Source organism: Bos indicus, chromosome 16 (genome assembly GCF_029378745.1).
Source record: "Bos indicus isolate NIAB-ARS_2022 breed Sahiwal x Tharparkar chromosome 16, NIAB-ARS_B.indTharparkar_mat_pri_1.0, whole genome shotgun sequence".
Taxonomy (NCBI): Eukaryota; Metazoa; Chordata; class Mammalia; order Artiodactyla; family Bovidae; genus Bos; species Bos indicus.
Window position 1 is genome coordinate 35,880,234 of NC_091775.1, and position 17,013 is coordinate 35,897,246.

The 17,013-nt window shown below is 39.3% G+C and overlaps 1 protein-coding gene across 1 annotated transcript in view; it reads right to left on the reverse strand.

Annotated features, from left to right (window-relative positions):
- EXO1 (exonuclease 1) overlaps nt 1-16,640 on the reverse strand; it is a 48,921-nt gene extending 32,281 nt beyond the window's left edge. The window contains exons 1-9 of the mRNA XM_070768108.1: nt 16,485-16,640; nt 16,020-16,212; nt 14,430-14,603; nt 11,411-11,530; nt 9,540-9,663; nt 7,047-7,184; nt 5,931-6,143; nt 4,270-4,457; nt 3,483-3,579 (exon numbers count right to left, since the gene is read on the reverse strand). Of these exons, the coding sequence (XP_070624209.1) occupies nt 3,483-3,579; nt 4,270-4,457; nt 5,931-6,143; nt 7,047-7,184; nt 9,540-9,663; nt 11,411-11,530; nt 14,430-14,590 (1,041 nt within the window). The 5' untranslated portion in view covers nt 14,591-14,603; nt 16,020-16,212; nt 16,485-16,640. The remainder of the gene's footprint in view (nt 1-3,482; nt 3,580-4,269; nt 4,458-5,930; nt 6,144-7,046; nt 7,185-9,539; nt 9,664-11,410; nt 11,531-14,429; nt 14,604-16,019; nt 16,213-16,484) is intronic.
- Nucleotides 16,641-17,013: the final 373 nt, after the last annotated feature.

The following is a 17,013-nucleotide window of genomic DNA, read 5'->3' on the forward strand; positions in this document are numbered from 1 at the left end:
TTGGAGAAGACTCTTGAGAGTCCCTTGGACTGCAAGAAGATCCAGCCAGTCCATTCTAAAGGAGATCAGTCCTGGGTGTTCATTGGAAGGACTGATGTTGAAGCTGAAACCTCAATACTTTGGCCACCTCATGCGAAGAGTTGACTCACTGGAAAAGACCCTAATGCTGGGAAGGATTCAGGGCAGGAGGAGAAGGGGACGATAGAGGATGAGATGGCTGGATGGCATCACCAACTCGATGGACATGGGGTTTGGGTAAACTCTGGGAGTTGGTGATGGACAGGGAGGCCTGGCGTGCTGCGATTTATGGGGTCATAAAGAGTCTGACACGACTGAGTGACTGAACTGAACTGTGGTCAGTGGCTAACATACTGGATAGCACAAAGTTGAAAGACAAAATAGAAAAAAAGTCTCCCCCAGAAAGAAAAGAAGACAAAGACGAATAAGATAGAAAAGTTCCAGAATCTAAAGACCAGGAAAAACCAATATCTAACTAATAGAAGTTCCAGAAACAGAACAGAGGAAACAGAAAAGAAGAAACAGCAACCTGAGTATAAGGATTATGTAATTTGAGCTGATGAATATAAAGTTCTTTTTTAGTACCATTATACATTTGTGCTGTCTTAATAAGCTTGGCTTATTTCAGCTGACAGTAATGATTCTTCTCAATGCTCAACTTGTCACCAGTTTCTCTGTGGCCATCTTCTTTAGGCTCATTTCGTTTTCTTTCTCAAGGTGCTCTGATTCATTTAGCTGGTAAACACTGAGACATTCTTAGTCCAGCCAGAATGAACTACTTTGAGTACCTTTAATATGCTATCCTCTTCCATACATGCTATTCCTTTAGCCTCAAACCACTCACCCATTTTGAAAATCCCAACTCATCTTTGTAAATCCAGGACACACTCGAGCTCCTCTATTAGGAGACAGCAGAGGGCTTGGCTTGGAGTCAGAGCTTCCCCATTGACTAAATGTATGACCTGGCAAGTCACCTAATCTCTAATTGTTTCCTCATCTGCAAAGTAGAAATAATGGTACTGCCCTCAGAGGCTTTTTACGGAGTAAATAAGTTACTATGTGTAATGTGCTTAGAAAGGCACTTAGAAAACAGCTCAATAAATGTCTCTTATTATTAGTAAAAGGTATTCTCTCTTTCAGTGGAGTTAAGTACATCCCCTTTGTCTCCATGGAGCCTAGAATACATCTCTATTATGGGACATACCATATTTCTATGTATATAACCACGTGTCTCTCCCTTAGACAATGAGTATGTTACAAGCAAGGATTATGTTCTGTTTTTCTTTATATTCCAGAACATTCCAGAGTATGTTCATTATAATAATTAATGCTTAGTAAAGAACTGAATGGTGAGTAAAGGTAAAGATCTGGACTAGACTAAAATCTATGAGAAAGAAGTAACTATTAACCAGAAAGACAAAAAAGAAGTAGGAGGACTTAGCAATGAAAGAGAAGCCAGGGGTGGGGAGGAGCAAAATAGATGAAGGAGATTAAGAGGTACAAAAGACTAGGTATAAAATAAATAAGTTACAAGGATGTAATGTACAGCACAGTGAATATAGTCAATACTTTATAATAACTTTGTATGCAGTATAATCTACAGAAATATCAAATTACTATATTGTAGAATTGAAACTAATACAGTTGACCCTTGAACAATGTGAGGGTTAACCTGAGTATACCTGACAGTCGGCCCTCTGTGTTTATAGTTCTCTATCACCTGCGGAATCAACCAACCATGGATGGTGTGCTGCTGCTGCTACTAAGTCGCTTCAGTCGTGTCGGACTCTGTTCGACCCCGTAGACGGCAGCCCACTAGGCTCCCCCGTCCCTGGGACTCTCCAGGCAAGAATATTGCAGTGGGTTGCCATTTCCTTCTCCAATGCATGAAAGTGGAAAGTGAAAGTCAAGTCGCTCAGTCGTGCCCGACTCTTAGCGACCCCCTGGACTGCAGCCCACCAGGCTCCTCCGTCCATGGGATTTTGTAGTACTGTAGTATTTACTATCGAAAAACATCCATGAGTAAGTGGATGTGTACAGTTCAAAGCCATATTATTCAAGGGTCAATCATATAATATTGTAAGTTAACAATACTTCAATTAAAAAAAATTAAATTCCAAATTTTATAGTCTGAGAGAATAATAGAGATCATGTAACTGACATTCATTCATTACAAAAAATGGTAAATAAAATATGGCAATGAATATCACAAAACCCTGCCTTTATGAAGATTACAGTCTATTGGAAAGAATCAGAAAATAACCAGTTGAGACATAATTTATGGTGTTGCTGCTGCTGCTAAGTCGCTTCAGTCGTGTCCGACTCTGTGCGACCCCAGAGACGGCAGCCCATCAGGCTCCCCCATCCCTGGGATTCTCCAGGCAAGAACACTGGAGTGGGTTGCCATTTCCTTCTCCAATGCATGAAAGTGAAAAGTGAAAAGTGATGTCGCTCAGTTGTGTCTGACCCTTAGCGACTCCAGGGACTGCAGCCTACCAGGCTCCTCCGTCCACGGGATTTTCCAGGCAAGAGTATTGGAGTGATGTGCCATTGCCTTCTCCGAATTTATGGTGTAATAAGTGCTAAAAAGAATAAAGGTTATAAAAAGAAGCTGATAAGAAATAGAGTTTGCTTTTTATTGTAGATAGATTTAAGGTTATAAGAAAGTACTTATGTAGACACAGGAGACATTTACAATTATTGTGGCTGGTACACAGATTAGAGACTGTTAAAGATGTGCAAGTTCTCTGCATAAAATGAGATAATTAGAGTCAAGGTGGTGGTGGTTTAGTTGCTAAGTCGTGTCCAATTCTTGTGACCCATGGACTGTAGCCTGTCAGGCTCCTCTGTCCATAGCATTCTCCAGGCAAGAATACTGGAGTGGGCTGCTATTTCCTTCTCCAATTAGAGTCGTAAGAACTTATTAAGGAATAAATTTGAACATAAGAGAGAACAGAATCTGGAAATATGAACAGAAAAGAGAGAACGATGGGAGCATACATCACAAGAGACATACTATTGGGAAAAAGTAGAAGAAAATAGGAAAGGACTGAATGACATATAGCAGAGGTAGTCAGTAAGTACTGCTAAACTGTGATTGAGAGAAAAAAAAGTTTTTACTCCCGAGAGGTATTTCTAGATTTGAGTCTTCAACAATGCCAAATGCTAGAGGTAGGATTGGGTGAGATGAGAAAAAGGCACTAAGCACTTGGTATATTCAAAAAAAATGTTGAAGTATAAAGGTCTTATATTTTGTGGTCACTTTTTAAGAAAATTAACCAATATACCCATTGGTTCTAAGAGACATATTTTCTCTAGAATTGAGTTGTTTTCAATCAACACTCTGTACAGTGTTCACATGTAGAAATGTTTAAAAGATGTTTACTAAGTGAAGATTTGCCTTTAGTATTAGTTCCTAAGCAATAACAAAACATGCTTTTAGAAAGAAGTCTTTAATATGTTACCATGGCAGTGTCTGGATTGTAGTGATCAATCTGCTCGAGAGTATTTATATCTTTATTCCCAAGTGCTATTTGAAGAGCTATAGAATCATCAACATACCTAGGTTGGTAAGATTAAGGAAAAACAATTTTACTAACAACAAAACAAACAATACTGTATTAAGACAGCAAAGTGTGGTCTATTGTCAGAGAAAACCTTCAGGTTTATGACTTCAAAGGACCCTACTTCCTTTCCACATTTGGCTTCACTGAAACCGCATGATAGTTTACTAGTCACAGCAGGAGTTGGCGATTTTCTGAAGCAAAGCCCCATGGCATCAGTTATTCCCTGTCAAGGGAGATGGAGAGGAAAGCCCTGCCCAGGTGACTCACAGCTCCACATCACCCAGTATGTACGTGGCCAGTGGCTCTGCGGACAGCATCCTCAACTGGTATACTCACATGACCAGAGCGTTCTTCCTGATTAACTGAGCTTGCTTACCATGAGTGGTTCTCTTCAGTGCCACCTCTGGAGTATGTACCTTAAGAGACTGACTGTACATGTTTCTGTCAAATCAACCTAAGTAATTAGCAAGTTATAATGGATGAGCTTCAGGTTTATAAACAAATAGTTACTCTAAATTTTTAACTCGCATGATAATTAAATTTAACAAAATAAAGATTCCACTATATAAAAAAAAAGAAAGCCAAAAACAATTTGCCAGCTTTTGACTGAATGTCTAGCTAAAAATACCACCACAAAGATATGGAAGGAGTGCAAAGTTCTACCATTCTGGTTCAGAAAGGATACTGCCCAGCATAGCTTAGTGTTTTGGGATCAACATCATCTTCATAGGCATTCAGAGGGATGAGTTTCCTTTTGATGGGATCAAAAACTAGCTGATAGAGGAAGGTATTGTTGGCCCGAATAAATCCTTTGATGTAATCTTCTGGTACTGTTATGTTCATCTTGAGATAATGTCCAATTTTCCTGACGACCTAATAATGAGTATAAATATATTTATGAGTTATTTAATACCTGAAGATAAAGAATAGGGTAAGTATTATTCCCAAGATCCATCACTTTACATTAGAGAAGGATGAGGAGGGATAGAAAAATCAATTGCTTTTTTTGGGGGGGTAGGTGGAATAATTGCTTCACAATGTTGTGTTAGTTTCTGCTGTACAATGAAGTGAATCAGCCACATGTATACATATCTCCTCCTTCTTGGACCTTTCTCCCATTCACCCCAACCCACCCGTCTAGGCCATCATACAGCTACATTAAAAACCTCAACCGGTAAACATGTCATGACTTAAAATTCAAAGATATGTTCTTCGCCTTCAAAGTCTCTTTCATCCAGAAAGCAAAAACAAAACACACAATTACCTGAGAATTAAAAAAAAACAAAAAAACAAACAAAAAAACACAAATATTTGTAGATCATATTTCAAAAAAGAAGTCAACATTTTAACTTCTATTAGAGTCATGGATGATTAAAGCTGGAAGAGATGAAGAAGAGAAGACCCAGAGACCTGAAGTGATCCTGAAGTCACAGGCTAGTTAGTACATGTTGCTCTATTTCAAAATCTGCTACTATCTCCCAACCTTGAGATCTGTCTACTTCAGTACACCACCCTTGGCCCTGAGGACTCACATTTTATAATCTTGGAAATTCTGCTCTGCAAACTCTAAGGGCTTAAGAGAACTACCCAAGGTACAGTGAGGGTAGGAATAATCTACTTCATTTTTTAAGGAAAAGACATCAGAGAATTTATACAGCAGTGATGTAATGAGGTCTCAGAGTTTCTTTAGAAAATACATGACACGTCCTCAAATTGTATGAAGAAGTAAGAATCTGGCTATATTTTATTAAGCCATGTTAAAGAGATTTACATAAATGTGCAATTCCTTTCATAACTTTCATTTTTTTAGAAGAGTACTTCTCATAAAAATACAATATCAATGTTAAAATGCAATGCATTAATTATTGTTAATTTTAAGTGAATTAATAAACATTAAAATTCTTCTCTTTCAATTTCTGACTCAGTAAATTTCAATAGCTATAACCCATATAAACAAAAATAATTGTCACAAAGAGTTTTTAAGAGTGTAAAGGGATCCTGTGAGACCAAAAACTTTGAGAACCGTTACTACAGAGTAATAGGACAGAAACAAACAAAAAAAAATCGTGCATTTTAACATTAATTCAACCCTAGAATATCTTATCCTGAAGTTTCTTTATATTAGTCTTCATTTTCAAAAAACTACTACTAATCTTCTGTCAACTGCTGAAAACAGGATTCATCTGCTGCTGAAAGCAAAGCTGTAGTGTTAATCATTTCTCCTTTCAATGACACAATATTGGTTATGGATATAATAGAATATTTAAGATCCACATTCTGATTGATTCATCTATTACTTAAGAATTGCTTAGAAACTGAACACAAGAGTTGGTAAGTCACTCTTACCTTTAAAATATCTGGATTGTTGGCTAGTCTTAGTAGTTTGCAGGCCTTGGCTAATCCAATTCCACGCAGTGATGAAAGATAGTCACAGCCTGAAAGAATGCACATGTAACGGAACTTCTCTTCTGTGAACACATCCCCAAGCTGTTTGCACATTCCCAGACGAGCCTGATCAACTTCTAGTCCATTTCCAAACTGGTCCATTTTTAAAATAACCTTCAAGAGGAAGGGAAACTGTGAACACCTGTAAGAGTCATTTTTATTTTTTATCATCTAATCCACTGCAGCATTTCTAAGAAATCTTTCCTGTTCTTTATCATAAGTGAGCAGACAGATACGTAGGCCAGGCAATTATTGTGAAATTTGCAAATAAGTTAAATTGAAACACAGGCCATGGCTGGACAATGTCATATGCCAGCACTCGATCGTTTAGCCTCTGGTGTAAAGAAGGCTCTTTCTGCACCTACTTCCTACCTGCACTACCGGGTTATCATGTCAAACAGCAATTCTTACAAAAAGCATCTTCTCCTTACCTTCCACTTTTACATATTAAAGTAACCCTTTGCTTAGTCTTAAAGTAATACATGTTACTTGTAGAAAATTTGGAAAACAGAAATTCAGGAAGAAAACAGAAATTGCCCCAAATGTCTTATCTATCACTATTACCCAGCATCAACCTTTTCACAGATCCTTCTCGACATTTATGAAATAGATAATATAAAATAGATATTAACAAAAATGAGATCAACATATAGTTTTGTATCTTAATATCATAATAAAAATTTCCATTAAAGTTTTATACATAATTTTAAAAAACTGAAAAGCATCTCATTAGTAGATAAGTTAGCTTATTCATCTAATCTAATTGAGAACTATAAAGCATATAAGTAATCGTTATTAAAAAATAAGGCTACATACCACTACAGAATTTAGAGAAAACAACAAAATCCTCTAACTTTAAGGGCTTAATCTGAAAAATCATTCAGATTATACAAATGTCAAGCAGCAAAACCTTTCTTCCCACTTTAAATAAAATTATTATTAACATCACAAGTAGATATTAGTTGCAGGTATTATATAAGATAAAAAAACTTCAGCCCCTTTATTTATGTTAGGTACCTTTTTACAGCCAAAAGCAAGGAGATCAGAGTCCTCCGTAATTACAGCTTGTACAATGCCAGCCTTGTTAAGATAGGCCAGCTGCGCATCCGCTTCATATGGGGCCACAAGACAATCTACTCCCTGAGACCGAGCAGCCTGTGAGAAAGGATGAGTCAGTCTCAAGAACAGCATCTGGAAAGCACTGAACAACTTCCTGTATCAAACCAATTTATCACCAGCCTCAACATGTATTGAATACATGCTAGTATTATTTTTGGAAGTCATTTCCTTTGAAGTACAGGTTTCTACTTTTAGTCCTAAATATTGAACTATCAGTTCAGTTCAGTCACTCAGTCGTGTCCAACTCTTTGCAACCCCATGAATCGCAGCACGCCAGGCCTCCCTGTCCATCACCAGCTCCCGGAGTTCACTCAGACTCACGTCCATCGAGTTGGTGATGCCATCCAGCCATCTCATCCTCTATCGTCCCCTTCTCCTCCTGCCCCCAATCCCTCCTAGCATCAGAGTCTTTTCCAATGAGTCAACTCTTCACATGAGGTGGCCAAAGTACTGGAGTTTCAGCTTTAGCATCATTCCTTCCAAAGAACACCCAGGACTGATCTCCTTTAGAATGGACTGGTTGGATCTCCTTGCAGTCCAAGGGACTCTCAAGAGTCTTCTCCAACACCACAGTTCAAAAGCATCAATTCTTTGGCGCTCAGCCTTCTTCACAGTCCAACTCTCACATCCATACATGACCACAGGAAAAACCATAGCCTTGACTAGACGGACCTTTGTTGGCAAAGTAATGTCTCTGCTTTTGAATATGCTATCTAGGTTGGTCATAACTTTCCTTCCAAGGAGTAAGCGTCTTTGAATTTCATGGCTGCAATCACCGTCTGCAGTGATTTTGGAGCCCCAAAAAATAAACTATGACACTGTTTCCCCATCTATTTGCCATGAAGTGATGGGACCAGTGCCATGATCTTCATTTTCTGAATGTTGAGATTTAAGCCAACTTTTTCACTCTCCTCTTTCACTTTCATCAAGAGGCTTTTGAGTTCCTCTTCACTTTCTGCCATAAGGGTGGTGTCATCTGCATATCTGAGGTTATTGATATTTCTCCTGGCAATCTTGATTCCAGCTTGCACTTCTTCCAGCCCAGTGTTTCTCATGATGTACTCTGCATATAAGTTAAATAAGCAGGGTGACAATATACAGCCTTGACATACTCCTTTTCCTATTTGGAACCAGTCTGTTGTTCCATGTCAGTTCTAACTGTTGCTTCCTGACCTGCATATAGGTTTCTCAAGAGGCAGGTCAGGTGGTCTGGTATTCCCATCTCTTTCAGAATTTTCTACAGTTTATTGTGATCCACACAGTCAAAGGCTTTGGCATAGTCAATAAAGCAGAAATAGATGTTTTTCTGGAACTCTCTTGTTTTTTCCATGATCCAGCGGATGTTGGCAATTTGATCTCTGTTTCCTCTGCCTTTTCTACAACCAGCTTGAACATCTGGAAGTTCACGGTTCACATATTGCTGAAGCCTGGCTTGGAGAACTTTGAGCGTTACTTTACTAGCGTGTGAGGTGAGTGCAATTGTGCGGCAGTTGGGGCATTCTTTGGCATTGCCTTTCGTTGGGACTGGAATGAAAACTGACCTTTTCCAGTCCTGTGGCCACTGCTGAGTTTTCCAAATTTGATGGCATATTGAGCTATATGTAGTCCTATATATTGAATCATATAGCCGCTAATAAATCTTTTTTAAAAATCAATGTATGAATTAGGGAAAAAGAAATATTGCTATACATTTGGTGGGGGGGGGAGGGGAATACAAGCTGCAAACTCAATTTTTCAAATTATAGAAATCTACCATCTTAAGAATGATTGTGCTCTAAAGAACACAAGTCACTTGTTTCCCCACAATCTCTTACCACAGAACACAAGCCTGACACTGAACTGATGAAACTAACAGACTCTATAACTATTTATCTTCCCATTTGTTTATCAAATAGTTTGAACACAGACCTGAAAAGGGGTTGTGTGGGCTGTGACTGTGGGTGTGCTGACACTAAGATTTATGGTAATAGGTAATAAGGAAAGAAGCTTCTAAGAAGCAGGTCAAGTGGAAATGATCTGCTGCAAATCTCGTGAGCTGGCCAGTTGACTTCAAGAGATTTCTGACAGACACTCAAGAGTAAGTGTTGAAGATTATGAGAGTGGGGTGGGATTGAACCTCTAGGAATTTATTCCTTCTGTCTCTGCAGAAAACATTTATCTATGTAAGTGACTCATCTAGAAAGTGAGAGCTGAGCTGTTTGTTCCTCAGGATTTCTTCTTTGGAAATTGCTGGACTCCTCTCTTTTACCTAGATATTCTTCTCTTCTTCCTCTGACAACCAGCTTTCCTAAAGGTTAGACCCAGAATAATCCTCCTCCCTTCACCTCCTTGCTCTCCCATTAACCTAAATGAACCGTGTAATCTGTTACTTTAGCTTCTTGTTTAGCTCACTTTAATTACGTTGTGGGCCATAGTATGTGTGATATTAATAGACCGTATGAAACATTCTCTGGCTTCTGAGACCTTCCCTTCACGAAGAAGCTGCTTTCCCTTAAGGAGATTGGCTTGTCGTCTTCTGCAAGATTAAAAAAAAAAAAAAGTGAGAAGAGGACTCAAAATATTACAATATTATACCCTTGAATTGTATTCAAGAATTTTTTCTGGAATAAAAAATGCTTGACTCATATGAACGTGCACACCTGTTCCTTGACTATGCTAACCCAGATCTTTTGGGCTTGTAGACAAAAATAACACGGATTTACAGTGCCCATATGCACAAGCTAATCATCAGACTTTCTCACAGCACTGCTACATGTCAAAAGAAAGTGAAGTAATGAAGCCACGTTAAGAAAATGTAAGTCACGGCTTTTATACCATTAAAATTAACTTTCCATTATAAAGGTACAACTTTACCAACCCCACTTAGTGAGGTTTACTTCTATTTGGGGCTGACTCACACTAGCTTTAACAACTACGCCCAGTGGTGTCTCCTGTACAGCATAATGACTCCTAAAAACCAACAGAGGATAAAAACAAGAATCGATGAAAGTAGTAGAACAGACCCTTCACTAAAATGCTTCACTAAAATTCTTAAAAGAAAATACAGAAATCCTTTTTAAAGTCTACTGTAAAAATACTAGATTCTGTTGAGTTAAATATGAGATACAATTTCAATTAAAACTACTAAAAGAATAAAAATAGAGTACATCACTTTTCAACTAGAAATAAGGGACAACAATAAGAGTGGAAAAAACAATCAACCCAGAAATCAAACAAGGTAGGAGGTATATATTAGTAATTAAGATCAAGGTAAAAAGAATAAAACTACAGTTTTAAAAATGACAAAGACTGATGGAATCGATTAAAAAAATTACAGTGATATATTCTTTATAAAAGGCAAACTTAAAACCAATGACATAGTAAAAGTCAACAGAAAAAGAAATTAGAAACATACAAAAGAAAATTGTTATGGCTATATTAACATCAGACATAATAGACTTTAGAACAAAAAAGCACAGAAATTTAAAAAGTCAGTGCATATTGTTCTTACATGCCAAAAAAATAACAAATTCTAAACCTGAATGCTACCGATAAAATAGCTTCAAAACAAACAAAGCAGGAAAAAAAAATGGACAGAACTACAAGGGAACTGACAATTCCACTATTATAGTGAAATTTTAACATACTTTTCTTAGTAATTGATAGATTAAGTAAAGTGAAAGTTGCTCAGTTGTGTCTGAATCTTTGTGCCTCCACTACAGCCAGTCAGGCTCCTCTGTTTATGGAATTCTCCAGGCCAGAATACTGGAGTGGGTAGCTATTCCCTTCTCCAGGGGATCTTCCCAACCCAGGGATTGACCCCAGGTCTCCTGCATTGCAGGCAGATTCTTTACTGTCTGAGTCACCAGGGAAGCCCAAGAATACCGGAGTGGGTAGTCTATCCCTTTTCCAGGGGATCTTCCTGACCCAGGAATCGTACTGGGGTCTCCTGCTTTGCAGGTAGATTGTTTACCAGCTGAGCTACCAGGGAAGCTCATTAAGTAGGATTAAGTAGACACACATTTAAAAAAACATTCAAAAAATCAATAAGGATATGGAAGATTTGAATACTACAACCAATAAGCTTGATTTACTGGACAGACATAAAACTATCCACTCAATAACTGAGGAATACTTTCCTTTCCAGCATACATGGAACATTTAAGGAAATCCATTTAGGTACGAGTTTAAAACAAGCCTTGACAAACTAAAACAAAAGAGAAATTAGTATCATAGAGACCACAATGTCAAACCTTAAATAATTACATTAAGGTATCACTTACTCTCTTCTAGACTTTTCCACTTCCTTTTTAGAAGGTAAAGTACATCCATCAAATACCAGGATAGGCTTGATCCCATGAGATAGTAACATATTTACCAATTTCATACAAAATCCTACATACCTATGAAAATGAAGAAAAATAATTAAGAAATATAAACTCTAATTTAGACTTGGATTCAAATCCTGCCTTGGATCCTAATGGGCTACTGGCTATATGTTTTCTTCAGGTGTAGATTTAAGACTTTACATTCCTGAAGTTCTGACATTGCATTATTCTAAATCTAATCTTTTTACCTCTCCACCCTCCCACCCGTTTTCTTTTGCTTTGAGAAATTTCAAATCTATTGAAAAGTTAAAAGAACAGTAGAATACCTGATTTCTCCAACAACACCATTATTATACCCAAGAAATCTAATAGTAATATAATATTATCTAATATACAGTCTATATTAAAATTTATCCAATTGTCTCAGTAAGGTTATAACCAGTGGTGACCTAATAAACGTGCAACAACCAGTTCTGGGGAAAGGGGTGCCTGATTTGTAGTGTTTGTCAATTGCCTTGACATGCGTATTCTACAATGGTGGATAAACTACTAACGCAGGCTCATTAAATGCTGAACTGGGAGAAGATGGTGTATAGGAAGCTCATGTAAGTTGACTGTAGCACAGCTCTGCTACAGTTTTCCCCCAGTGCAGGATGCAAACAAGAATCATGTATTGCATTTAGATTTTTATTCTGGCAAGACAATTAAAATTACTATGTGTAGAGTCATTCCAGGGTCACAAGGATGGTTCAACACATGTATATCAAACAAGGTGATACATCACATCAACAAAAGAAAAGACAAAAACCACATGATCATCTCAATAGACACAGAAAAAATATGACAAAATTCAACATCCATTCATGATAAAAACCCTTATGAAAGTGGGTATAGAGGGAACATATCTCAACATAATAAAAAGTTATTTATGACAAACCCACAGTGAATATAATACTCAACAGTGAAAGCTCAAAGCCTTCCCACTAAAATCTGAAACAAAACAAGGATATCCTCTCTCACCACTTCTCTTCAACATAATACTGGAAGTCTTATCCACAGCAATCAGATAAGAAAAAGAAATAAAATGTATTTAAATTGGTAGTGAAGACATGATACTATGAATAGAAAACCCTGAAGTCTCCATACATAAACCAGGGGAACTGATAGACGAACTTAGCAAGGTAGCAGGATACAAGATTAACATACAAAATCAGTTGTGTTCTTATATATTAACAATGAAATGGCAGAAAGGGAATGAAAACAACAATCCCTTTTGAAACACTTAGGAATAAATCTCACCAAAGAGGTGAAAGACATATGCTGAGAAGTATAAAACATTAAAAGGAAACTGAAGATGACTCAAAGAATGGAAAGATATCCCATGCTCTTTTAATTGGAAGAATTAATATTGTTAAAATGGCATATGACCCAAAGCAACCTATGGATTTAATGCAATATCTATGAAAATACCAATGACATTTCCCCCAAAACTAGAGTAAATAATCCTAAAACTTAAATGGAACCATAAAAGACCTAGAATTGCCAAAGCAATCTTGAGAAAAAAAAAAACCAAAGCAAGAGGCTCCTGCTTAACTTCCCGGACTTCACACAATACTGCAAAGCTATAGTAATCAAAACAACACAGTATCAGCACAAAAACAGGCACAGAGATGAATGGAATAAAATACACGGCGCAAGAATAAACTCACACACCTCTGGACAGCTGATCGTCAACAAAGGAGGCGATCTAGACTACAGGCTTGTGGTTGCCAGAGGCCGGACCTGTGGAGTTCATCTGGTAACAAAAGATATCCCCTGCACTCTGGATAGCTCTTCCAGTTACTCAAAAATATTAGAACCCTTAACAAATACCAATAAATAGGAGATAAAGTTCTCCTCCTAGGGAAGAGAATTAAAAGAAACACTGAAGGCAGCACTGAAAAACTTGCAGTTTTGAACTATTACTGCTACTGCTCAAATTCAGTTCAGTTCACTCAGTCATGTCCGACTCTTTGTGACCCCATGGACTGCAGCACGCCAGGCTTCCCTGTTCATCACCAGCTCCCTGAGCTTACTCAAACTCATGCCCATTGAGTCGGTGATGCCATCCAACAATCTCATCCTCTGTCGTCCCATTCAAATTCAGTGGTAGAAAACAAATCACTTTCCAAAAATGATTACAACAGTTGAGAGTGGCTGAAATGCCCAGACTCTCCACTTTTGGGCAAATTAACTTGATAGGCCTGAAAGCCCCAAACACACAGCTACTTTTCAATAATGATTTCTCTATTGCTGTCCATCCCCACCCCCTCCTCCATTTTCTGTAAACAAAAAGGATCATTAATGTCCTTTGTGCTTAAGTACATCGGACTAAGATCTGTGAGCCTTTACTCTAGGAGATAAAGCATGCATTGCAGAAAAGAAAATACATAATAGTGTCCAAATCCCTATGGAAAATCTCTGTCTAAAACCTATGCTTGCTTGTTTTTCTAGTGTTTCTATTTAAAAAATAAAGAAGGCATTTGTCCTGCCTCAAATGAAGGCACAGAGTTATGACTGGATATCAGGATGGCCACAATTTTTGGCCCCAAGTGAAGTAAAAGGGAATGAGAACACCATGTCCCTTAGAAACAACTGCCTTGTTTGGCTAACAGGGCTTAGCAAATGTGTTGCCTATGAATTGTGAAATCACCATGGATTTGTAGAATATTGTTAAAAAGTTTTACCTTAGATAATAGAAAAAAGAAGAGAGTCTTTGGCCTTTGTCCATTAGTGTCCTAATACTCTGGCTTATTAGAAAGAATGGAAACTAGACCTATATCAAAGAGGGAAATGTTCCTTGGCAATATTCTAAAGCATATATTCTCACTTCTTAATAAACCCTGCACTGAATAAAAATGACTCATTTCTGAAAAAAGGTCATTGTAAGTCTCATTCTTAACTGGCAAAGAATTAATATAAGATCCAAACTTACTTTTCAGTAGGTTCACCTTTGGCTAGCTTTTCTGCACAAGCAACAGCTCCTTTGTGAAGCCAGCAATATGTATCCACAGCTACCACCTGCCCTTTATACTTCCTTATGTGGATAGGTTCAGAAGCTTCTTTGATAAATTGCAGCAATCCGTGTATCCCCATAGTGCCAAGTTAACTATATGATATAAAAAGAGAAAGGGAAAACAGCAAAATTTAAAGCAAAATATATTTACTGCAGTTTTGGAAAAATAAAGAAAAGAGCTTGGAAATTGATATAGCAACTGTTATTGTTCAGATATTTGAGAATCACTGCTCTTTAATATTTTAAGTGGGCCCCTCTCTGTCAAACAACCTCCATAGTCTAGTATCCTAATCTAATGCCACTTGATAGTTCCTTAGTGTTTATTCTTTCTAAAGTGCTTTCCCATTTGGAATCATGTTTACTCTAAGCCCTTAACACTGAACAAAGCAGGTAGAAGGTACTAAAAAAGTATGAGTCTGTCTTCTCTCCAAAAAGGCATTGTTTTATAACATCTATAAAACTGTGTATGCTATGATATCACCTGCATCTGCACAGGCATTATATGAAATAACATGCAAAATACTTCATAAGACATTTCAACTAAAAACAAACAATTCTAGAACTAAAGGTGTACTTTTTTAGGACTGAAATTTACCACCATCAGAATGCTTTATTCCAAGAAACCAACATTCTGTTAATAAGCAGTGGTGGTGCCCAGGGGCAACTCCATCAGACTCTCTGAAAACTATCCCCAAATAAGGAGAAACTGCACCTACTGTCCAATTAGTTTCGAGAAAAATGTTTTAGCTTTCCACCATCTTCCATCCAAGTTGCAGCCCCAAGCCTCCTTTCTATACAGAAACCTGTAGCTGCCAATCCTTTCCCTAGCAATTACTGTCCCCTCCTCCAAACCCCGTGACAAAAACTGAGCAGTTGCTTAGCATTTCCTAAAATAAATCTCTCACAAGAGGTATTAAGTCTGGGAGGAAAAGAAGAATGTACAAGATCAAAAGACAGACTCACGCTGATGATACCCTGTATCAAAGTTCTGATAGTCTAGTACAGCAGTTTTCAAATTTCAGTTCTTCCTACAGTCTAAATTCCACTCCTAGGGACTATGATTCATTAGTCCTCGAGTGAGGTGGGAATTATGCATTTTAAACAAGGCAGGTCATTTGGATGCAGGAGGTCCTCACACCACAATTTATGAAAAACAATTAGTCTCCGACCTCTCAGAGGTTCCTAAAAAGAGTTTTCTTCTTCTGAGGAAAATTGACATAGTATATGCTGGTGCTTAGTCGCCAAGCCGTGTCCGACTCTTTTGCGACCCCATGGACCGTAGGCTGCCAGACTCCTCTGTCCATGGGACCTCCAGGCAAGAATACTGGAGTGGGTTGCCATTTCCTCCTGCAGGGGATCTTCCCCACCCAGTGATCGAACTCTCATCTCTTGTCTCCTGCACAGGCGGGTTCTTTACCACTAGCGCCACCTGGGAATCCCCAAGGCGGATTCTTTACCACTGAGCTACCAGGGAAGCCCGACACAATACATATATTTCGTGAAACTTACAAGTTTCTCCTAAATGTTTCCTCTTTAGCACGATGAAACAATGGAGGAGATCGGGGGTTTTAGGCACAAAGCGTCCTCAGGGGACCGCCCGCGGCACCCGGCAGTACTGACGGCACAACGTCATCGCTCCAGCCTCTCTCACGGACTGGAAGGGGGGCCCACACGCCCTTTCCAGAAGACACGTTCCTTTGGCCTGCACAACATGAAGAATATACTTGTCAAGCATTTGGAAGGTGGGAGCTTGCAGGTAAGCCTGCCCTGGTAGCTTCTTCAGGAAAACGAAAGGACCCTCCTTCAGTCAGCCAAACCGCAGCCCTGGTCTGGCTGAGCGCCCTCCCCTGGCCCATATACCCCCGCACCGTCTCCCAGGGCCGCTGCAGGGTCTAGTAACTTGCCAGATGCTCCTCTTCTGCCCCTAAGACCCGGGATATCCAAGGGCAGGGGCGGGGACCAGCCCGGATCTACCGCGTGTTCTGCACAGCTGGCTCCGCTTGCTTCCCGGGGAGGTCCCTCTTCTCCCGTCCGTCCGATGGCAGCCAGGTGCGGACTCAGAAGCCCAAGGCCACGGCCCGCACTCACCTGTGCCGCAGCGCGCCAGCCAGCTGCGCCAAAAGCTAGAAGCAGAGACGCAGCGCAGCACGGAGGGCCGGACTTTTCAATTTGCGCGGGATGGCCCGAGACTCCGCCCAGAAGTGACGTCACCTCCTCTGCGACGTCTGCTCAGCTTCCCACGGCTCCTCGCTTCCTGCCTGAGTCACCAGGTCCTGGCCACCTGGATACCTGTATCCGCCACCGCAGTCAGCCCCTGGACTCCGAAGCGTCCTTATGGAGGGTGAGCGGAGCTGGCTGAGCTGCCTCACAGGGCATGGCTCCCGGAACGCTCGTTGAGCTCCTTTCGCAGGCTGATGGAGTCGTGGATCTCTCCCAATTGCGGCCTCAGGTCCAGGCGCTGAAGCTGGGAGAACGCCGCCCTGTGTTTATGTTGAGGTTTCCA